This window comes from Saccopteryx leptura, chromosome 7, assembly GCF_036850995.1.
Source record: "Saccopteryx leptura isolate mSacLep1 chromosome 7, mSacLep1_pri_phased_curated, whole genome shotgun sequence".
In the NCBI taxonomy this organism is placed as follows: domain Eukaryota; kingdom Metazoa; phylum Chordata; class Mammalia; order Chiroptera; family Emballonuridae; genus Saccopteryx; species Saccopteryx leptura.
Window position 1 is genome coordinate 82197853 of NC_089509.1, and position 24324 is coordinate 82222176.

At 45.1% G+C, this 24324-nt stretch overlaps 2 protein-coding genes across 4 annotated transcripts in view; both read left to right on the plus strand.

Moving 5' to 3' along the window:
- Positions 1 to 392, plus strand: part of CCDC150 (coiled-coil domain containing 150) — an 80492-nt gene extending 80100 nt beyond the window's left edge. Inside the window, 1 exon segment of the mRNA XM_066345825.1 lies at positions 276 to 392. Within this exon segment, the coding sequence (XP_066201922.1) occupies positions 276 to 392 (117 nt within the window).
- An 11062-nt stretch (positions 393 to 11454) lies between these two features.
- HECW2 (HECT, C2 and WW domain containing E3 ubiquitin protein ligase 2) overlaps positions 11455 to 24324 on the plus strand; it is a 424054-nt gene continuing 411184 nt past the window's right edge. The window contains exon 1 of one of the 3 annotated variants that reach the window (XM_066346627.1): positions 11455 to 11591. The gene's annotated coding sequence lies outside the window, so the exon portion shown is untranslated. The other 2 variants (XM_066346626.1, XM_066346625.1) reach the window with 2 other exon arrangements.

Below are 24324 nucleotides of genomic sequence, written 5' to 3' on the forward strand. Positions count from 1 at the left end.
CTCTGATTGCAGTGGAGCAACGCCCCAGATGGGCAGAGCATCGCCCCCTGGTGGGCAGGCCGGGTGGATCCCAGTCTGGCACATGTGGAAGTCTTGTCTGCTGCCCCCTACTTCTCACTTTGGAAAAATACAAAAAAAAAAAAAAAGTGCAACCTCTCCCAAACTGTTCACATTAGAACCACCTACTGTGATGAATAAATATTTATAAAAACAAAATAGGTCCTCAGTTGTGCAGTTAGATTTGAACAGGGCTAGGTGTAATTTCTTTCCAACAGGATCAAGATTAAAGGCACGACGCCACGTCCAACCAGTCTGTTCTTCATAGGTGGGAGAGAAAGCAGAATCTTAAACTTGTACCCAAGAAGCATCATGCTGACCTGGAGAAAGAGTGATGTCCTTGACAGAGGGCCTTGGCTGATGGCTATAACGCCGTGATTCCCCGAGCCCAGCACTTGGGCTGGCCTGTTTCCACAGTCATCATAACATCAAGTCTTTGATGAGAACTGACGATTTTGGACCTGAGTTTAGCCTTTTATGAACTCTGATATAAGTACAGAAACGCCTCATCTTTTTCTTTCTTCCTTTTTCACCCAATAAATGTATATTAATTTATTGTTTGGTAGCAGATGCTGTTGTATGATACCTGGCTATTTTTCTAAGTACATTTCTCCAAAAGCGTTTAGGGAGATACTTTATGACAACTAACTGGTATAATACTTTGTTTCAGTGAACTCTCCCAGTTTAACATCCAGTAGATAATCCTTAGAAATAGATCACCTGGAAAAGGGTTAAAAACTCTTCCACTGTGTTATAAACATATACCCTTCTATGCTGGGTAATTACCAGTGCACCTTTAATAAGACTAATATCTCTGTGCTTCTGTAAGGCATCTGAGAGATTGTAAGTGTCCAAGGAAAGCTATCAGTGCAAAGAAGATGTTTCAAATAGCCGTCTGCTCTGCTCCAGGAGACTGCCTGGCCAACGTAACTCCCTTACTATAGGGAGCATCATTTCAGCTCTATTTATTCCCAGTATTGAATGGGGGCTTATGTAATCCAGACTAAATATATGTAAACAGATGGCATAATACCAGGCTTAATTGATGTTCAAGTAACAGTAACCATTGCTGATACTATTGGTACTTATTTCAAGGGAGCAATTATGAAATTGAAGAGAATGTCAAATGTAAGACTGGCAGAGGTTGATGAGACCACCAGTCAAATCTACATCTAGATGAAAAGACAAAGCTGGACTTATTGCTTAGTTGGTAAGGGAGAGCCGTGGTGGTCAGCCAGTCGTCTGGGATTAGAGCAGGCGGCTGCTCTTACACAGGGTTTGCGGAAGCATGAATTTAAGGGTTGGAAGACTTTCAGAGGTTTAAGTGGGCTGACAGCACCTGTAGAAGTGCAGTTACTCGGGTGAGGCTGTTGTGGATTACTGGCTTTCAGAGACAAGTTTATTGGAGGGCATCCATTCCTGTGTGTCCAACTTTCAGAAGTGAAGGACTCCGTGATTGGCAGGATGGTAAAAGCTCAGGTGCTAAACAAGTTCTCATTGCTCAGTGGACAAGTTTAAAATTGGTTCTGATAGCTGTTAGTCCCATACCTTCAGAGCAGTCAGTCAGTTGTCCCATCTGTTGGGAAGGTGGGGACAGTTGATTTGTGTGCCCCTTTTGGTAGTCATACCCTTGGTTAGGACAGTGGCTCTGTAGTTTCATTTAAGAATGGACACACAGATTCCCGGCCAGGGCACACAGGAGAAGCGCCCATTTGCTTCTCCACCCCTCCGCCGCACTTTCCTCTCTGTCTCTCTCTTCCCCTCCCACAGCCAAGGCTCCATTGGAGCAAAGATGGCCCGGGCGCTGGGGATGGCTCTGTGGCCTCTGCCCCAGGCGCTAGAGTGGCTCTGGTCGCAACATGGCGACGCCCAGGATGGGCAGAGCATCGCCCCCTGGTGGGCAGAGCGTCGCCCCATGGTGGGCGTGCCGGGTGGATCCCGGTCGGGCGCATGCGGGAGTCTGTCTGACTGTCTCTCCCCGTTTCCAGCTTCAGAAAAATGAAAAAAAAAAAAAAAAAAAAAAGAAAAAAGAATGGACACACATTAAACAAATACTTTGTTAATCCAGATACAATATGAAGTATTAGCACTGGCATAGACACCTCTCTGGGTAGAAAAATAGACTTTATTTTATTTTAGCCTGCTTAGCCACTAGAATCCCTTCTTAGTACGTCATCTTTCCCAGAGTTCACATAGGGACGTGCATTTGATTACCCCAGGACACATCCTCAAATATATATGACAAGGAAGTGGGAGACTACTCATACAGGCACTCAATAGGTGTGGGCTGAGCTACTATGGCACATAACTGATTACGAATCATGTATCAAGCAGCACATAAAAAAAAACAAAACGAGATAAAAATGTTTTAAGCCTGACTAGGCAGTGGGGCAGGTGGATAGAGTGTTGGACTGGAACATGGAGGACCCAGGTTTGAAACTGCGAGGTTGCTGGCTTGAGTGTGGGATTATAGACATGACCCCATGGTTGTTGGCTTGAGCCCAAAGGTTGCTGGCTTAAAGCCCAAGGTTGCTGGCTTGAGCAAGGGGTCACTTGGTCTGCTGTAGCCCAGCCCCCTCCCCCATCGAGGCACATATAAGAAAGCAGTCAATGAACAACTAAGGTGCCGCAACAAAGAATTTATGCTTCTCATCTCTCTCCCTTCCTGTCTGTCTGTCCCTCTTTTTGTCTCTGTCAAAAAAAAAAAAAAAGTTTTAAAATTAAGTCAGTATAACTCTCCAGAAATAGCCCTAAGAAATTATTTCTAAGACTTTTTGTAAATATGATCAGTGTTACTATTTTGCTTCATCTGGAAGACATTCAGAGTATGAGATGCTAATGTAAAATAGTTGTGATGTTGGACGCTATTTCAGATAATATGATAGAAGCTTTAGTGCTGATAACGAATACCCAGCGGAGGTGGTAGTTGGTCAGTGGATCTACAGTATTGTCCAAAAGAAGGCAAGTTACTGATAATTTAAAAATGTTTTTAATTAAAGTATAATACAAATACAAAGATGTGCACTCTTATTATAAATGTATAGCTTGCTAAATTTTCACAAACTATCCACTTGTAACTAGCACCCAGATTAATAAAGGAAACACTAGTTTCTCAGAATTCCTTTTTGTGGCTCTCTTCCAGTCATACCCCACCCCCCCATCACCACACCAAGTCACCTCTGTCCTGACTTCTCAATGGAATTGATTTGCTTTCCTTGCTTTGTACTTACAGAGCTGGAAACATACAACATACGCTCTTCTGTATATCTCTTCTTTTACTCAGCATTACACTTGTGAAATCCACTCATACTGTTACTTAGTTTTAACTTAATTCCCGCTATTTTATAGTATTCCCTGTGAGTACTGATTGATTTTTGTTATTCATGTAAGCATATACTTACAGTGTAAAGGGCAATTCAGTATGTCAAAATAAATTCATGTGAAAGCTCTTAAAAATATCCAACCCTCTAGTTCTAACTCTGCTTACAATGATGTAACTGTCTGATCTGTAATTTGAGACTTTAAATGATATTATCCACCATGAAGAACTCTGAGCTGATGGCCTAACAGTTTCTGGTGCCAGAGATTTCTTTCTGCCAGTTAATAAATGGGAATCTGGAAATGTAACTCAGTGTCCCGTAAGTTTTTTCTTTTTTCTTTTAGCATGAATGGATTTCCTATGGTTGTGTCATCTCAAGGTGAATTTAAAAAATTGAAAATTTTGAACCTTTAAAACTGAGATATAAACTCCCAGTGAATCTAGGTTGGAAATTACCTGATGGAAACTGATCTAATTTCTGTGACCTGAACTCTTTTGATCTGAACTGTAAAGACTGTCTCTTTAAATGTACTTCTATTTGCATCTAAAACTATCATTTCTCAAAGTGTAAATATCCTGGAAAAGAATGCCAGTGAGGAGCTCAGAAGTGAACAGAAGGCATGCTGAGATGGAATGTTGTCCAGAAAGTTTGTTCATAAAGGTGTGGGCAGAGCTAAGAAAACTAACACAGAATGTTGAGGCATCCAGGGAGCAGCCGCAGGCTTTACTTCTAGCCAAAGGAAGTCCCAGGGAGAAGGAAAGGGAAGTTGCTACATTTTCATAGGCATAAAGGGAATGCACTGGGGTTGTGCAATCCAGGGAGGCCTGGAGTAGTGACAGGGACTGTTTGAAAGGGGCATGCTGGAGTTGAGAGAAAACACTTCACCCCTTTCTCCTCTTTTTTTTTTTTTTTAACAGGGACAGAGAGAGGCAGAGAGAGGAATAGATAGGGACAGACAGACAGGAACTGAGAGAGATGAGAAGCATCAATCAGTTTTTTGTTGCGACACCTTAGTTGTTCATTGATTGCTTTCTCATATGTGCCTTGACCGTGGGCCTTCAGCAGACCAAGTAACCCCTTGCTCAAGCCAGCGACCTTGGGTCCAAGCTGGTGAGCTTTGCTTAAACCAGATGAGCCCACGCTCGAGCTGGAGACCTCGGGGTCTCGAACCTGGGCCCTCCGCATCCCAGTTCGGCGCTCTATCCAGTGCGCCATCGCCTGGTCAAGCCCCTTTCTCCTCTTACCTTCCAATCTTCACCAATGCTGGAGGCGGGGTGGGGCGCGGCAGGGTGGGAGGGGCAGAAGTCAAGTCTGTGTATGTCCATATGGGTTTGTCTCCCAGGTTACAAAACAGGGCAGAGGAAGGTAGAGTGTGGTTCTCCAGAGGAGGTGGGTTGGCATACAGAGAAAACTGATACAAAATGACAAGCTGGATGTGGTATAATATTGGCCCCAAGACAAAGTGCAACAATAACACCTAAAAGGGCATTATAGGCCCTGGCCGGTTGGCTCAGCGGTAGAGCGTCGGCCTGGCGTGGGGGGCACCCGGGTTCGATTCCCAGCCAGGGCACATAGGAGAGGCAGCCATTTGCTTCTCCACCCCCACTCCTCCTTCCTCTCTGTCTCTCTCTTCCCCTCCCGCAGCCAAGGCTCCATTGGAGCAAAGATGGCCCGGGCACTGGGGATGGCTCCTTGGCCTCTGCCCCAGGCGCTAGAGTGGCTCTGGTCGCGGCAGAGCGACGCCCTGGAGGGGCAGAGCATCACCCCCTGGTGGGCAGAGCGTCGCCCCTGATGGGCATGCCTGGTGGATCCCGGTTGGGCGCATGCGGGAGTCTGTCTGACTGCTCTCCCCATTTCCAGCTTCAGAAAAATACAAAAAAATAAATAAAATAAAAATAAATAAATAAATAAAAGGGCATTATATTAAAATTTTCAAATATTTTATATTCTTTTTCTAGCATTTCACCCTTGCTTTTAATTTCACAATATATTTTCTATTCTTCGGTTTTACTTTAAGTTTTCTTAGGTTAACTGCTAAATCTGTGTGACTGTGAGTTATATCTCAACATAAACTCCCTGGCACGGGTTTCAGTAATGATACAGCTTCTGGGAAAGATGTCTTTTTTTTTTCCCCAAAAGCTATAGCATTATCTACAGTCTTCTTCCCAAACAGAATCATGTTTTAGTGGAAGTTTTGAGCCAAGTGAAATGCATCTTAGTTGATCACTGATTACTTTCTTATATGTGCAGCAGAGTGAGTGACCCCTTGCTCAAGCCAGCGACCTTGGGCTCAACCCAGTGACCTTGGGCTTCAAGCCAGTGACCTTTAGGCTCAAGCCAGAAACCATGGGGTCATGTCTATGATCCCACACTCAAGCCAGCCACCCCATGCTCAAGCTGGTGAGCCTGCACTCAAGCCGAAGGAGCCCCCACTTAAGCCGGCAATCTCAGGGTTTCGAACCTGGGTCCTCTGCATCCCATTCCATCGCTCTATGCCCTGTGTCACCACCTGGTCCAGCTTGATAGGGTATTTTAAGCACAAAAATTTAAAATTTCATTAAGTCCAATCTGTCTATTTTTTTTTGTTTTGTTACCTATGCTTTTGTTGTCCTATCTAAGAAATTATTGCCCAACAACCTAATGTTGTGAAGCTGCCTTAGGAAATTGGAAATACAGATTCTTCTGCCATCTTTGAGGAAACAAGACGCTATTAGTTCTAGAGTCATAAGAAAATGAATTCTTCCAACAACTGAGAAAATAGACTTTTCCCTAGTTAGGCCTTCACATGCAAGTGGATGCTAGTAAACTTTGACTGCAACCTTGTGGGACCCTGAGCAAAGGTCCCAGTTAAGTTATACCCACATTTTTGACCCACAGAAACTGTGAGATAATATGTTGTTTTAAGCCACTATATTTGTGGTAATTTGTTACACAAAAATGGAAAACTAATGTATTTTTGTATTTAAAAACAATTTTTTTCTCCCTCAGCAAGACAATCTAGTCATTTTTTTCTACTTCTAAATTCAGGATCTTTGGGTGATGTTCAGTTACCTCTCGCATGTTCAGATGCAGTGCCTTGGCACCCTAATTTTCCAGAGGATAAGACATCTGCCTTCTATGAAGTCCAATATATAATGATGGACATCCAAATACTATAGATAGGGGATAGATCCACATTTTGTGAAGTCTGAAGATTGCACTAGTTAGAACTTTCTTTAAGGAAAGAATACTCAAGTACAAAGAAGGTACCAAAATAATTTTTATTTATTTTTTATTTTTCCAAAGTGAGAAGCAGGGGGAGGCAGACAGACTCCCGCATGTGCCTGACTGAGATCCACCTGGCATGCCCACCAGGGGGCGAAGCTCTGCCCATCTGGGGCGTTGCTCTGCTGTAACTGGAGCCATTCCAGTACCTGTGGCAGAGGCCATGGAGCTGTCCTCAGCACCCAGGCCTACTTTGCTCCAATGGAGCCTTGGCTGCAGGAAGGGAAGAGAGAGATAAAGGAGATGGGGAAGGGTGGGGAAGTAGATAGGCGCTTCTCCTGTGTGCCCTGGTTGGGAATTGAACCTGGGACTTCCACATGCTGGGCCAATGCTCTACTGCTGAGCCAACCGACCAGGGCCAAAAATAACTTTTATTTAATATCATATTACATATTTAAAATAATCACAAGTATCAGATATCATCAAATCCAGAAAAATACCGTAATTTTAAAAAAAATTTAACTTTGTCCACTATATTTTGGCTTCATACTCTGATTTCTTCATAGAAAATCATTTTTTCACATATTGCTCTATAGAGTTACTAGATAGTTCAGTCTTTCCACTAGCATAGTTGGTTGAAATTTATTTTTATTGTTAGTTTAGAAGAATTTCTTTCCAGTCCACAATTCAATATTGGGAGAGTCACATACATTTTTAAGACTGTTGTGAAATCTGAAAAAAATACCAAATTTCTTTTACATATAAAGGATAACATGGAGGATTTTCCACATTCTAGTTCTGGATTCTTACATTTCAAAAATTGTCTACTTACTACCTTTATACTTTGAGCTGGGTCCTGAATAGATGCATCTGTTTGCTGATACAGTCTCTGGCCCTTCACCTTTGTGTCACACCACCAAGTGGCCCCGTTGACAGTAGGCCTTCGACAGCCATAGTAGATGTCAGTGTTACTTTGGACTGTAATGTTCTTGAATCACATAAATTTATTCCACTTTACTAACTCATCTTCCCCGTAGCCAGATCCCCAAGATGCCCCCATTGTAATACTTCCAGATATAAGGAAAGTTACAGTACAAGGAAAGTTCAAGTGAAAAGAGACAGCAGTTTCTTGAGATGAAAATATTTGCCTTTGGAAACTTTTACAGAAACATAAGACCATGTGAACACACTTCTAGGACTCTCCCTGTGGTGTTCAAAGGGGCTTGAAGTTTAAGTGTCTAAGAATCTGTGGTTTGGACACTAACCTCAGGAGGAATGTTCGCAAACATGAGCACAGTCCTAGAGAGGAGGTAACCCAGGCTGCTGACGGCTCAGGACACTCTGTCATATGATAAGCAGTTAATGGAAAGATCTTGGAAAAGACTGTTCAAGTGGTTCTCAAGTCTGTACTTCAGTACTTGGAATCCTATGAGGTGAAAGAAGTATTTTGAATCAATATAAAGAATAATTTTTCTAATGTTTGGTCAGTTCAAAGTAGATTTAACCAGCTTGTGAAATATTGAGTTTACTTATGGGAATGGTTCAAGAAGAGGCTAGGTGAGAATCAGTCATGGATTGTATGAAGAGGAGACCCAAATTAGGTAGTGATGGTGATGGGGGAATGAGGATTGCAGTATGGTAAGAAGCTAACCTTTACACAAATTTCCAAGCCTGAGGCTTTAGGATGACTTTACTATTAATCTTGTTTGACAGCTTAGACTGGGCTTAATGTTTCGATGTATAGAATCTTTTAAAGATAGAGCTGCTTTTAAGGTGAAAATTGTTTACCCCGTCTGGGGCTGATGCTCAGACCAACAGAGCTATACTCAGCACCTGAGGCTGACAGACTAACTGAGCTATCCTCAGCTCCCAGGGCCAATGCTTGAACCAATTGAGCCGCTGGCTGCAGGAGGTGAAGAGGGAGAGAAGGGAAAGAGGGAGGGGGAGAGAAGTAGATGGTCACTTCTTTCTGTGACCTGACTGGGAATTGAACACGGGATGTCCACACAACTGGCTGACGCTCTAACCACTGAACCAACTAGCCAGGGCTGACTTTTTTTTTTTTTTTTGTATTTTTCTGAAGCTAGAAACGGGGAGAGACAGACAGACTCCCGCATGCACCCTACTGGGATCCACCCGGCACGCCCACTAGGGGGCGACGCTCTGCCCACCAGGGGGCGATGCTCTGCCCCTCCGGGGCGTCGCTCTGTCGCGACCAGAGCCACTCTAGCGCCTGGGGCAGAGGCCAAGGAGCCATCCCCAGCGCCTGGGCCATCTTTGCTCCAATGGAGCCTCGGCTGCAGGAGGGGAAGAGAGAGACAGAGAGGAAGGAGAGGGGGAGGGGTGGAGAAGAAGATGGGAGCTTCTCCTGTGTGCCCTGGACGGGAATCGAACCCGGGACTTCTGCATGCCAGGCCGACGCTCTACCACTGAGCCAACCTGCCAGGGCCTGCTTTTTTTTTTTTTTTTAACCTAAGGACAGCAATAATGATCCATTTTAACTCTATTTTTATGCGTTTTTTTGTTTAAACTTGATTGTAACACAGTGGTTAATTAATACAAGAGGCTAAGGGTTTGCAGGTGTGGCGTTGCTGGGTCTAGAACAAGTTGTAGAAAGAATATCATGTTTGTATAAGACACTTTTTTTGTGGTGAATGTCTGGGGCTCATCAGTTCGGTGGGATAGCTTACCAGCGATGCCTGGGATGGAAAGATCCAGGGGAGTAAAAGAGTCAGAGCTTTTGTCACACATGACAGAACACAGCTGAACTGACCTGAGGAAATCAAGGAGGAGAATGATTGGCTTCAACGGTGGAGTTCACTTCTGTCTTATTTGCCTCCTAAGCCTCAAAAGACATCATCTTCTCTCCCTCAGCTTTCCTTCCCTTAAATAAGACTCATGGGTGAGGGGGAAGGGCATTTTGGAAAACGAATCCTTGTTATTAGAATGGGGAGAAATGAACACTGGGAGTACATATTCAAAACCCCCACCCCAAAACACCAAACCAATTAAAAATGGGCAAAGGACCCGAATAGGCACTTCTCCCAAGAGGATGCACAGATGGCCAATAGACACATATGGAAAGATGTTCAATGTCACTAAGCATCAGAGAGATGAAAATTGAAACCACAATGAGATACCACCTCCATCTGTCAGAATGGTTATCAACAATAAATCAACAAACAACAAATGTTGAGGATGTGGAGAAAAGGGAACCCCCATGCACTGTTGGAGGGAATGCAGGTTGGTGCAGCCACTGTGGAAAACAGTATGGAGTTATCTCAAAAAATTAAAAATGGAACTGCTTTATGACGTATCGATTCCACATCTGGGAATTTATCCAAAGAAACTTGAAACTCTAATTCGAAAGAATATATTCTCTCCTATGTTCATTGCAGTGTTATTTACAATAGCCAAAGTTTAGAAGCAGGCCAAGTGCCCATCAGTAGATAAGTGGATAAAAAAGTGTAGTACATTTTACACAATGGAATACTACTCTGCTGTAAAAAAGGAAATATTACCCTTTGCAACAGCATGAATGAATCTGGAGAGCATCATGCTAAGTGAAACAAGCCAGTCAGAGAATGACAAGTACCATATGATTTCATGCATGTATGGAATCTGATGAATAAATGAACCAACAAGCAAAATAGGGGCAGACTCAGACAAAGAGCAGGTTGACAGCTTTGTGTGGTGGTGGTGGTGGTGATGGGGAGGTGAGGGTGGAGGGATTGAGCAAAAAAGAAAAAACTCTGGATGTGGTAGACTGCAAGTGGCAAAAAGCCTTTGTAAACTCAAGGCTTAGCAAAAGGCTAAGTTCTCCCCACCCCACCCCCCACCGCCACCTCCATATTGGCTATGAAGCTGAGTATTTGCACCCACTTCACTTGCTTGCTTAAGTTGCTGGAAGCAATTTACATCCCCTTCCTCTCACCCTTTGTTTGTTCAGATGTTGATTTTACTTATGCATGGTGGGGGGATTCCTGTTTATGCCTTACCAGAGTTCCTGTTTTTGCCTCAGATGTGACTTTATATCAAAGACTTCCTTATTTGCATATGGCTATATAATAAAGCAAACTGGGGGCTATGGGGCTCTGGATATTGCCATCAGCATTGAAAAGGCCTGCGGATCCCATCCTCTTTTCTTGATGAGTCTATTTTCTTAATTCTGCACCGTTCTCCCTCAAGATCCAGAATTTCTAGCCGCGCCGGTCCGAGGCATCTGGACAGGACAACACTGTGGTGATTGTAGGAAGGCGATAAGATGGGTGGAAGGAGGTAGAGAAGGATATGAGGGGATAAATGGTGACAGACATCTGGGGTGGTGAACACACAGTACAGATGGTGTGTTGTAGAATTGTCCACCTGAAACCTGCATAATTTTGCTTACCAGTGTCACCTCAATTGAAAATAAATTCAATTTTAAAAATACAAATTACGGATATTTTGGGGAAAATGTTTTGGGACTTCCTCCACCTGGCTACAGTTAACTGTAAAATTCAGTAACTCATTCCCCATACCTGGATGGGCACCATGCATAGGGGGCAACATCCTAGGATTTCAGTGCTTTTCCTCGTTCCCGTAAGTGGGACTGAATCAGTGAAGAGGCTACAGAAGCAGCACGTAAAAAGCTGAAAGTATTAATATAGTACATTTAAACATTTTAGTGCCCTCTTTAGGCAATGTAGTTCAGAGCGCTTTCAACAATCCATTTTTAATCGTGACCACACCCCGTGTAGGTGACAGGAGTTTTACCGTCCTGCCCTCGTAGTTGGGAAAATCGAGGCATGCCAACCCTCCGTGTAGCTTTTCGGTGGGATCTAGGAAGAGTCCTGGGTGCGTAACCTCGGAGGGTCTCCTCCCTCCTCCGTGGCGCCTCTCAGAATCCTCCGTCCTCCGGCGTCGCAGGCGAGCAGCTCCGGATCCTCCGCAGCCTCGGGATTCGTCCTCGGCTCCGCTGCACCCGCCCCGCTGTCCCTCACCTTCCTCAGGAAGGTCCCGCTGGCCAAGGTCTGGCTGTCCTTACCGTCCTCTCCCCGCCTCCCTGCCCCGGTCCCGAGGTGCAGTAGGCCCCCCGCCAAGCGCCCCGCAGACAGGTGCGGGCAGATGCTGCCGACACGTCTAGCGGAAGGGCCGCCAGCGCCGCCGGAGGTGAGCGGCCCGGGCCCTTCGCCCTCCGAGGGCCGGGGCGCAGGGGATGCAGCGGGCGGCGGGCCCGGGCCGGAGGAAGGTGGCGGCGGGAGGAAGGCCGCGCAAGCCGGCGGGGAGCGGCGCGGTAAGGAGAGGCGGGCGGGCCGGCGCGCTGCTCGCGGGCGACGCCTGGAGAGCCGGCGGCGGCGGGCCGGGCTCTGCGGTGCCGCTCGGGGACGCGCCGCGCCGGGGACGCCGAGCTCCGCCGGGAGCCTAGCAGCGCCCGGACCCCTTGCGCTCTCCCGAGCGCGGGCGGGCGACAGGGCTCCGCGCGTCCCCGCCGCCGCCGCCGCTGCTGACTCGACACAATCGGCGGGTCGCGCGGGGGGCGCGGCGTCAGCCGGGGGTGGGCGGCGGCGCGGAGCCGCTCGGGGAGCGCCGAGTGTGGCGGGGAGCGGAGGAAGATGCCGGCACAAAGGCGAGCGCGGACCCAGCCTGCTGGGGAGGGCGGCGGGAAGAGCCGCTGAGGGGCGCGCCGGGCGCTCCGCTCTTGCGCGCGTCTCCCGTCGCCGCCTTGGGTGGCGGGGCCGGGGCCGGGGCCGGCAGCGCACGGTCCCTTGGCCCCGTAGCAGCGGCTGCCGCAGCCGGGAGGGGAGCTGCATGAGACGCGCAGCGGCGCCCCCGCCGCCAGCTCTCCCCGCGGCGCGCGGACCAGCCGGAGGGCACCGGGGCCGCGGGTCCGATCGCCTGCCGGGGAGCCCTCCCGCCCCGCGGCCCCGTGCCTGTCTGCAGATCCCGGTGAGTACGCGGCCCGCGCCGGACCCACGCGCTGCAGGTACCCGGCAGCCAGCCGGAGGCGGCTTTGTTTTCCTTCCTCGCGCTCCAACGCCGTCATTCATTTGACATTTTGACTTCTGTTGCCCTAAAACGCGGGCGAGAGACTCTGGGACGTGTCTCATGGTTTGGTTATCCTGGGGAGCTGAGACTTTTGGGTCCTTTGAGCATCACTTGAGGGAGCGGAGGCTTCGTTTCCTTTTTGATTTGGAGTGTGTTGTGAACATCCTCTGCTGGGGTTTGGGGCCTGGAGGAAACTGGGGCTGCAGATTTAGACGTAGTCGTCTACGAGGACGTGCAACTGCAGAGGGCTGGCTCTTCCGTGCCATGCCTTTTTCTCTGTTAGCAGTGCCCAAGTGTTTTTCCTTGATAATTATCAGTTTTAGGAGCATCTTCACAGGCACGTTTATTCCCTTTAGAGTTGGAAGTCTTTGGAGACACTACAGAGAGCTCCCAGAGTTGCAAGGGATCAATAGGTCTTAAACTTGGAGAAAGCAAGCATCGGTGATCGTCCTAGTTAGCGGTGGACGTAGGCAAACTTCCCGGGAGGCTTTAGCTTTTCTGGTATGTTTATGCTTACACTGTCCTAGAGTCAAGCACACTCGGAATGCTCATTGTACCTATACCTTTGTCAAAGTGGGAAACTTATCTTTTCTCGAGTAGTTTTCTAGGTCATTTAGAAAAGTAATTCTAATGTAATTATTAGAGTCTTCTATTAGACCTAGTGATATTTAATGTATTCATCGTTTGACTTATAAGTATGATTTTCTTTTTACTCTTTCTTCTGTTCCCTCAAGGAACAGGCATTTCTAGGCATTTCTTCGTTGCCTAGAAAGCCCCCCCCCCCCAACAAACAAACAAACAAACAAAACACAAAAAACATATGGGTGTGTGTTCTGAGAGGATATCTTTAAACTGACACATTACCTTATAAACAAAGAAGGATCAGTTATTGGGCTTATCTGTGGAGTTATTGAAGCAAGAAGCCTAATTTGGATGGGGATATTATTCATGGTGTGAAAATCTGGAGGTTGCTAATCTGTTTGGTCATCAGAAGATTCCTGCAGGGATTGTTTATATAGTGTGGGAGACAGATGGCATCCCTAGCGCACAAGCACAGCCCAGCATAAAGGGTCATTGTATTCCTCAGAAATTACCCACTTCACTGTTGGGAGGGTGGGGTAGGGTGGGGTAGAAGGTGGGGAAAACATAATTTTAATCTCTCGAAAGAGACATTATAACCTTTCCACCCAGTAGCCTAACCAATTAATTTCTTCTTTCTTTGTACATTTAAAAAAGTCATAAGTAAACTATTTGTTTTATTTCTTTGGCCCATTTTGGCCTCATTTGTGGTTATGTGAAGTAGTTTAAACAGTTACGTTAACAAAACATGTCTTTGAATTTAATATTATTGTACCAGTTATAGAAGGTAAAAAGTCATGACTTTCTTAGCTCTTGTTCATTTCACTGAAGGGCTCCTTGGACTCATAGCATCTTTTAGCTATGAGAAAGGACTTTTATGCAACTGTATTAATTCAAAAGGAGTTTCTTCCACCTTCTCTATGACAGGTGGTTTCCTAACCCCCAGAATTTGCCACCCCCACCCCCCACCCCTCGCAATGGATAGCTTTACCATTGCCTCCATCACAGAGTTGAGCAGCCTTTGGCAGTGAATCTTTATGAATGATTGTGGAGCCTGTGAAGAAGTCAGAGTCATTCTGAACATTTGAGATAAGCCAGCTGGAGCTTTTTTGTTCCTATCACCATTGTAGATTGTTTATGTACTGCAGATTGCTACTAGATTACAAATTGGTCTTCCTTCTTTGTGAATGTGAGGGAAAAGATTCCAGTAAATTAATATTCACTAGATACAGGAATAGATTTAATGAAGAACATGAACAATGTTTAACTCCTCTGAACAGGAAGTAGGCAATAAAAGTAAGCATTGGCTCTGTTTAACTTGAGTAATGTGATCTTGGGAGAAAAACATATTTTCTTACTCGTTTAAAGCCTTTGCATCACTGATCTCAGCAAAAGGCAAAGAAACTAAGGTTGTTACCTGTAGTTGAGGACAGATCCTGTGTGGCCTTTCTTCTGAATGTGTTTTGCAGGAGAGGTGGCTTTTTGGGCTCTGTCCGGTTTCAATGTGTGCTGTGGCATCAATGAAAAGATAGAACATTCAAAATACTTGTTAAATCTGTGGCTGGTACCTGTGTACCCTCTTATTACTTGTTAAATCTGTGTCTGTCTTGTGGAAGGGCTCCTTTAAGAGAAACCTGAAGCTCCAGGCCTGGGGTTTGCTGTGGATTTGGCCCAGGTCTCTATTCTAGCATGTTACTGCCTGCTTTCTTGGGTAAAAATGGAACCAGTTTTGCACGGTTTGTTAGATAGGGAGTTTCCAACTCCACTGTGGAAAGACAGGCCTGGCATGAAAAAGAGAGGACTGTATTTGAATTTCGGTTGACCTAACAGAGGCAGAGGTTGCTTCTTTACACACAGGGTGCCTTTTTGTATGGGGCGACCAGACGTCCTGGTTTGCCTGCAACAGTTCCAGTTTATTCCTGTTGACCTATGTTGTCAAGAAATCAAATACACCCCCTATCACATTTGAAAGTGTTCTGGTTTAGGTGATAAATTATATGGACATCCTACATATTAGTGAATCTCGTACTTTATCCGTCTCTCCTGGCCTCACATTTTGAGTCTTGCTTTATTTCAGTCTTTTATTATTATGCAAAGATAAAAAATGTAAAAAAAAGCAAACAAAATAGACGTATGGAAAAAATATCAAGGAAGATAGAAGAATAAGGTAACTGATTGCTTGTCATATGTTTACACATGTAGAAAATAAAATATCCTTAAGTTGTTAATTGTCTAGCATGGTTCTAAGCCTGGGTTATTATTGTCTTTAGAGCAGTAGAAATGAACACTTGCCCATTTACCTGGGGCTGACACAAATTGAGACAACTCGTATGACTCGGAAGAGCAGCTTCAGCAGAATCTGTTTGTAGACCTGATGGATGCATGGCTCTAGCAGATATGAACGCAAGTTTCAAAGTCTAGTGTTTGGTCCAATCTTGGATGTCTACTGAGAGTTCAGAACACAAATGTTGTTCCGAAGACTTGACTCCACGTTCTCCTTGTTTCCTAGCTATCTGGGCCGCAAGGGTGAAGAAGAGCCTCTATTTTCCATCCTCTCTTCTGACTCCCATCTTGGGTTTGGGTCTCAGCTTTTCATGCAGAGGACTTGCAGAGCAGAACTTGTTGAGCCTGTTCACCATGTGAAAATTCTCATAGGGGTTTAAGGTAGTAGCACAGGTAACCTGGTGGAGGTTTGGGTTCCAAAGCTAGATATATGAAGCCTGTGGTACCTATTTCTGCAACAGTTGCTGTGCTCCTTTGCTAAAGAATCATCTATTTCTAATAGTTTAATTGCATTGGGCCCAGTTGGTTCTACAGTTAATTATGGCCATCACCTTTTCCTTCCATACCCGTGCCATTAAAATCCTCAAAAGATTGGTCAGTGTGCCTGAATAAGAAGAAATTTATATATTTCCTTTATAAGTAGCATGACTATGTAATTTTTTTTTCTTGTCCAGACAAGGAAATTTTTGAGAGTAAGAAGGATACTAACTGGAAATAGTACCAGATCAAGCACCATAATCTGAGGCTCTCCAGGAAAACTATGAAGTATGGTTATTTTAACTATGACCTAAGTCCTTAGCTTTTATACGAAGAAGATACATATGATAGAAAAATGTCCTTAGCTTTCATTCAGATTTGTTCATATATATTTGTGTGTGCATGCATATATGTTTGTTTATTTTACACAAACATTGGTCATATATCTATAGATATGTATATTGTGGGGTTGAAGTTAACCAGTTAAGAAGGCCTAGTCATTTGGAAAACCATGGCCTTCACAATCTCTTTCATGGGTTGACTTTTTAAGCCCTCTGCATCCAGTCTTTCCAAATTTTAATTCATCTTCTCACCTGTGTGGTTCTAATACCGATATGTTGGTATAATTCTCTTGCTTAAAAACCTTTGATGGCTCTCCATTTTCTGTTTACTTTTCAAAGTAAGATCCACAGACAATTTGGTGGTTAGAAATAAAAAGCAATTAAAACTTTTTTTTTTTTCTTTTCATTTTTCTGAAGCTGGAAACAGGGAGAGACAGTCAGACAGACTCCCGCATGCGCCCGACCGGGATCCACCCGGCACGCCCACCAGGGGCGATGCTCTGCCCACCAGGGGGCGATGCTCTGCCCATCCTGGGTGTCGCCATGTTGCAACCAGAGCCACTCTAGCGCCTGAGGCAGAGGCCACAGAGCCATCCCCAGCGCCCGGGCCATCTTTGCTCCAATGGAGCCTTGGCTGCGGGAGGGGAAGAGAGAGACAGAGAGGAAAGCGCGGCGGAGGGGTAGAGAAGCAAATGGGCGCTTCTCCTGTGTGCCCTGGCCGGGAATCGAACCCGGGTCCTCCACACGCTAGGCCGACGCTCTACCGCTGAGCCAACCGGCCAGGGCTTATTCATTTATTCTACTACTATTTACTGAGCACCTTCCATGAGTCAGTAGTCAGTCTCTGATCTAGGTAATGGGGATATACCAATAGATAAAACACAAATCTCTGCCCTTGTGGAGTTTTCATTCTATTGGGAGTGGAGGGATGGGAGTGGGAGACAGACATTAAAACAAATAAATGAGTAAATTATATAGCCTGATAAAAGGAGGTAAATGCTTTGGAAGAAAGCAACATTATAACAAGATAAATATGGTTGTGTAGGGTTCATGGTGAAAGAGAACTTAAAGACTTAAAAGGAAGTGAGGGAGGTTATGTATGCAAATACCTGAGAGCAGTGTTTCAGGCAGAGGGAGCAGCCAGTGTAAAGGCCCACAGGTGAGATTGTTTCTGGATGTGTTCAAAGATTAGCAAGACCAGCTTGAGGAGGTGGGGGTGACCACTGGGGATTGGAAATGAGATCAGAAAGGTGGCGTCAGAGAGACAGAACAGTAGGATCTTGAGAGATATCAGAGTAATCATATAATATTTTAGCAGAAATCCCATTGTGTTCTCTTTTTTTTGTGTGTGTGTGTGTGTGTATTTTTCTGAAGCTGGAAACGGGGAGAGACAGACAGACTCCTGCATGCGCCCGACCGGGATCCACTGGGCACGCCCACCAGGGGCGAGGCTCTGCCCACCAGGGGGCGATGCTCTGCCCCTCTGGGGCGTGGCTCTGTTGCAGCCAGAGCCACTCTAGCGCCTGGGGCAGAGGCCAAGGAGCCATCCCCAGCGCCTGGGCCATCTTTGTTCCAATGGAGCCTCGGCTGCGGGAGGGGAAGAGAGAGACAGAGAGGAAGGAGAGGGGGAGGGTTGGAGAAGCAGATGGGCGCTTCTCCTGTGTGCCCTGGCCGGGAATCAAACCCGGGACTTCTGCACACCGGCCAGGGCCCCATTGTGTTCTTAAAACTCATAACTTTAAAAACTGTGTGCTGTGAAAACTGCACTGGACAGTATAGCTTGCCTTACATATGGTGTACTTTATCTTGGTTAATATACTTTTTTATGTCATTTGCTAATTGTTTATTTGTTAAAATACGTTATTTTGTTGTTGTTGTTGCTGATCTTAAATTATATCCCTGTGTCACAAAAATAGATCAGTGGCTCAAAATGGTTCATTGAAGAGTGAAAATAGTGATGAAAATAGTAATGTAAATGCTACAGTTTATGTCATAAACATATTTAGAGAACTGAATCTCACTGCCACTACAAAATGTGAATATGCATAAAAACAAGGGAATCCATGGGAGTGATGCTTTCATACAGTACCTGAAAATGGAAAGTACAACTGGATGTATGACGATGACTATCTCAAAACTATTTATATAGATTTCCCAGGCATTTGCTCCTAACCCCCAGTCATCGCCTGTTATGAAACTTTGTCTAATAGTGGCATGAAGCCATGGATGTTTTGGTGTCATTTTCAAACAAAGCACAGTGGCTTCTCTGTTACACTATTGAAGTGTTCCAGGGCAAGCACACAATAAAGCTTTCCATTACAAAATTAGTGTATTATATTGCTAAAAGGTAGATAAGAGACCAAAACTCTAGTCTCGTCATTAAAGGATCCTTGTAACAAAAATAAGAATGAGTCATGTTCTTGAAGAGAGACTTAGAAAATCAACTGGAAATTTAAGAGACAAACATCATCCTTAGAGAGAAACCAGGAGTTATTGATGGAATTCCTTTGTCAAATGACACGGTTGGCCGTTGCATAATATCAGCGGAGTAAGTGTGTGAAAGAGCGATTACTGTCAAGTACATGCTAGCAGATATTTCACTTTATGCATGCAGAGAATGTCATGCAGAGAATGAATCAGCTCTTGGCATTTGTTCAGGGGGGGAGGGCTTGGTGATGCTTTGTTCATTTATCACTGAAAACTTGAGCTATAAGGGAAGAGGTTTTTCTTTGCGTTAACCACTACTTATGAAACTAGAAAGTTGCTCAGGGGGCAGGACTGACAAAGTACTAGTTTCATGTTCAGGTAAGAAGGTGATGGTTTCAGGAGGAAAAGAAGTTGTACCTAGAAGCCAGTTTACGTGCTTCTCTCAGAGAAGATGTAGTGCCTTCTGATCTTGAGGAAATATTAAAAGGAAGAATGAGAACTGGATACATCAAATTGTGGTCCCTGGGTGTGTAAGTCTGGTCAGTGACAGGCAGGGACTAGACCACTTTTTCTCTGTGCATGTAAATGTACTGGCTGTTTAGGGAATTGTGCTCATATAGTATTTTATCTGTGGCCTAAGAAAAATGTTTCTTCATCACAATGATTACAAATGATTTCTCTTATATAAAGTGGCATACCTCAACTGTATACTCCGCCCACAGTGAACCACATCAAGGACAGGGAGTGAGGAAGAATTGTTAACAAAACGTTCTGCTACAATCTTAGCACTAACTTTTTGTTAAAAGAGTTGGAGGTCTACATTAACCATATGGTTAAGGCACTAATACTTTCAGTAATGGATCATCCTTTAAATAAGCTTATTACTTCTCAGTGACCCATTGGAAGAATAAGAGCACAACAAAATGGCACTTAGTCCCAATAATGTTGACGGAGAGAAGGTCCAAATGTGTACTTGATCTTTGAGAGTATATGGACAACCATGGTGGGAGGGACCTAGACGTTTAGGATTTTGCTTTAAAAACCTGGCAAAGGGGTACACAAAGAAAGAGGTGGACAAGTCTGGCAATTGGATGTGACTTTCTTATACCTTTGCCTTAGGCTTGGCTTTATTTCAGACAAATTGGGCTTGATACTCAAATGTTTTCGGGACATGATCTGTATTGCAGCTGACCTAACCTAGCCAACATGAAGAATCTCCAGTGCTTTCAGATTCTCTTTGCGTAGACCGCCCTCCCTGTCTTCTTTCCTCCCTTCCTCCTTTTCTTCTTCTGTTCTTTCCTTCTTTAAGCCATTGAGTTGGCATCTTCTAACTAGAAGAGACTTTGAGAGCTCATCTATATCTCCATGTCGTTAGGCAGATACACCAACTATCCAAAGAGGCAAGTTCTGTGCCTTGCTCAGCAAACCCACTAGAACAGGGGTCCCCAAACTACGCTCGCGGGCCGCATGCGGCCCCCTGAGGCCATTTATCCGGCCCCCCACCGCACTTCTGGAAGGGGCACCTCTTTCATTGGTGGTCAGTGAGAGGAGCATAGTTCCCATTGAAATACTGGTCAGTTTGTTGATTTAAATTTACTTGTTCTTTATTTTAAATATTGTATTTATTTCAGTTTTGTCTTTTTACTTTAAAATAAGTATGTGCAGTGTGCATAGGGATTTGTTCATAGTTTTTTTTATAGTCCGGCCCTCCAACGGTCTGAGGCACAGTGAACTGGCCCCCTGTGAAAAAAGTTTGGGGACCCCTGCACTAGAATGTGTGATATCTAGAGATAACACATATTTAAATTTGAACCCTCATCCTTCAATAAAGATCAGTTTCTTTTTTCAAAACTTAAATAAAGATGGAGTCATTGTCTTTGGCCTGAAAACTTTTCTACAGTGATGCCCGTTATTTAATTTTAGGACAGAGGCATGATGCATTGAACAAACATTGAGAGCCTTATATGTACCAGGCTCTATGCTAAGTGATAGGTATAAAAGCAGCTAATAATTAGACGTGACCCTGCCCAGATCAAACTGAGAATCTCATAGGAAACAGGCAACAAGGATATGATAAAGAAATATATAATTGCAAAGCAAATGTGGCAGAAATGTTTACATTTGTTAAATCTGGGTGATGGTATATTGGCTCCTATTATATTAATTTCTGAACAACATGGACTTATGAATCTATTTTTGATATATTTTCAAAATGAAGAAACTAGTTGGAAGTATGATAAATGCTCTGTAGAAGGCGACTTAGAGAATGGAGTGTAACTGATACTTCCTTTAGACAGAGTGGTCAGGTAGACCTTGTGTAATTCGTCACTTGCCTTTATAATTGGGATGATGACAGTTTGGACTGGGCTCAGAGAAGAGTCACAAAGATGATTGATGACAGAGTTGGAAATAAGACATGTAAGAATGGTCTTGAAGAACTGGGATGCTGAGCAGCAGCAGCAGAAATTAACAAATTAACTGCAGTGATTTACGCTTTTTCTCAGATTTATAGGGACTTTCACATGTCCATAATTTCTCCACTTTATTCCCATGGAACACAGCAGGCAAGGCAAGTGACTCAGGTTAGGATTAGGTGTTAGAGGAAAATTCAGAGTTTGTTCTGCAGTTGAGGAAAAATTGGAGAGAACCTGAGAGGCAACCTAGTTAAGCCTTCCTGTGAAGAAATCTCTCTTTAATGATTGTAGGGGATTGTTTTTTATGCTTCCTTCACCTAGAATGGGAGGGTGGTGAGCGGGGTACTCTGTTTACTTTAATCAGGCAGGTCTTCTTCCCATCACTCACCTAGAAGCACTTCGCACCCAGAATGCCCACCAGCCTCTCTATCTCCCGGTATACCAGTGGTGGGCAAACCCGGCTCCTGAGTTGAGTGAGCATGTGGCTCCCCTTCTGCCTTCCCTTTTCCCCCTTCCCCCTACCCCCTTATCCCCTACCCCTTCTCCCCTCCCCTTCCCCCTTCCCCTCCCCCTTTCCCCTTACCGCCATCTCCCTCCCCCCCTTCCCCTCCCCCCCTTCTCCTTTCCAAGGTAATCAGCCTCAGCTTTCACATTTTTTATTTTTCAGGTGGGAAAAACAAGGCCCAGAGAGGTTGGGAACCAGCCAGTCTCAAGACTAGTGGGAACCACAAAATACCTTCTGCTTCTTTCCCTGGGGCAGTGGTCCGCAAACCGAGCTGGCAGCTCTGGGCCCTGGAGTGTGGCTCTACCACAAAATACCACCTGAGGGCGCAGCACTGGGGGCTGGTACCCATGGGGTGTCTGTGAGTCAGGTGACTGGAGACACACCGCAAATAGGCAGCACTGGGGGTGGGGGTGCGATTCATGGACTCATGCAGGAGTTGAATGAGCATGTGGCTTGCCAGCCGCGGTTTGCCATCCACTGCGGTATACAATTGAAAAATGGTAGTTACCATCATCTTTTTCCCCATCTTATCCTTCTGCAGAATAAGGCACTCCTAAAAGTACTTGCAGCTTCCTTTGTCAGTGATTGATAGTAAGGATAGGGGATGGGGGGTAACGTGAACATCATAATTTGGGGGTATAGAGGGAAGTGTGTTGATTTGACACCTTCCCCCCACACCCGGATGCTGATACGCTACTCTACTTGGGAATCACTATTTAATACCAGTTAAGATGTGCTGCTTTCGGTGGTGCGCTGCTGTTTCCTGTTAGTCTTTTTGCCAACTCGATTTTAAGCACTTTGAATATATGGAAACATGGCCAACCCCTCTTTATAATGCCCAGTATTGATCATACAGTGAATGTGCAATAATCGATGCCTAATGCTGAAGGAACCATCTGTTTCTCATGGACCATTCTGAAAGACTGTTATTTATATAAGGCAGATATTAAGTTGGCACAGGTGCAAAAAGATGAACATTTTTGTAGTTTTAAAATGGGAGAAAGTCAAGTCTTTGGAGGTCTGATTCATTCAGATAATTCTCATCTCCGAAACCTTTTTCTTATTTTGTAAGTTCTCTAACTTTTTGCTAATTCAAAGTGTAGTCCACACACCAGCAGCCTCTGCATCGCCTGGGAGCTCGTTAGAAATGCAGACTTCCGGGCCCCCTGCCAGACCCAGAGTCAGAACCTGCATTTCAACAGGATCCCCGAGTGGACTGTGTGCATAGTAAGTTTGAGAAATGTTGTAACTGAGAATTTAGGATTTCAAGGGAAATGTTTCTCTTCAAAGAGAAGTAATCTGGAAATGAAGATTTCATCCATCTATGGATGAGGTCTGCAGTGCTTTCTGCCACATGGCCTGGAATGATGCCACTTCTTGTGGGAGGTTGCCAGGCCAGATGCCTCTATAGGAGTCCGATACTTAGATGTCAGACAAGATGGAGATTGCGAGAAAGGAAAGCAGTTGTTGGAATGAGAACTAGGAGAGCTGGGCAAAGGGAGACACGGCCATGCAACGTAAAACCGAAGGTACGGAGGAGGTCACCCCTTCACGACTGGAAACAACTTCGAACGAACTCTCAGATTCGGACTCCTTTCGAATCCAACCCCTTCAGGGACAGCAGGTCACAAGTGAAACCAGCTCTCGTGCTGTGAGTGGGAACCTTGTAGAGTGGTGACAATCACGGAGGGGCATTCTCTATCAGAGGGGCAAGGAAGGGTCGCCACTGAGCTCACCCAGCTGTTGCCACCTGGGAATTTGGGTCCAGCATGGCAAAAATCTTTAGATTTTTCAAATGAAGCTAAATATGTAAGTTTGTATGTAAAGCATCTCTTGAGTATAATATGTAATGGTAATGAAAATGTTTTTAAAACAGCTCAGGCCAAACAAACTTCTTGTCTTGCCTGCATCTGTTTGGCAGCCCCTCCTCTGGAGCAACAGAACATACAAGGTGTCATGACTACCTGGCTTTCTTAGTGCAGGGCACCAAACACAGATAGAAGCGTGTCAGTCCTGGTAGGGCTGGATTTTACTAAGTGAAAGAAATAAGACAGAAAAGAAGAGCGCTGCATTTGCTTTGATGACTTGACCTAAAATATCTACGTATCTGAAGAACCTCAGGGACGAACCATGTTTGAAGGAAACAGTTAGATGCCTAATGGAATACAACTCAGGTCCTGTGAAATCTGAAGGGGAAATAAGCATTGGGTTGGGATGGTGGTGGGAAAGGGAGACATGGAAATTAGTTGGCGCCCCCAAGCAAGCAATACACACTGCAAGGGTAGTCAGGGCCAGGAGGCCAGCCACAGCTGGGACCTTCTTGTGCTGGGAGAGAAGTGGAACTGGAGATAGAATTTGGGCTGATTTATCTTTAGCATCTGGTTGTTGATTTGGGTGGCTAATGTTGGATCCACCGGGTACGAGAACAAACGTCGGAGACTTTCAGGAGCTTAAATCGTACTTTATTGGCCAAGTTTAACCTGCGCAGGGGCAAACTCCCCAGATGTCCGGAGACACTGTACTCACAGGGAGATGCAAATGGGAGTCGCCCCTGGCGCTTACAGCCAGGTCCTTATATATCCTAAGTAAGCAAGCATTTACAGAAGCAGATGTGGCAGTTACCTATTCGCTAAGGGGGTCGCACGCAGCATAGCAACAGGGGCTGGGTTTAGCTTAGTGGAGAATTTCAA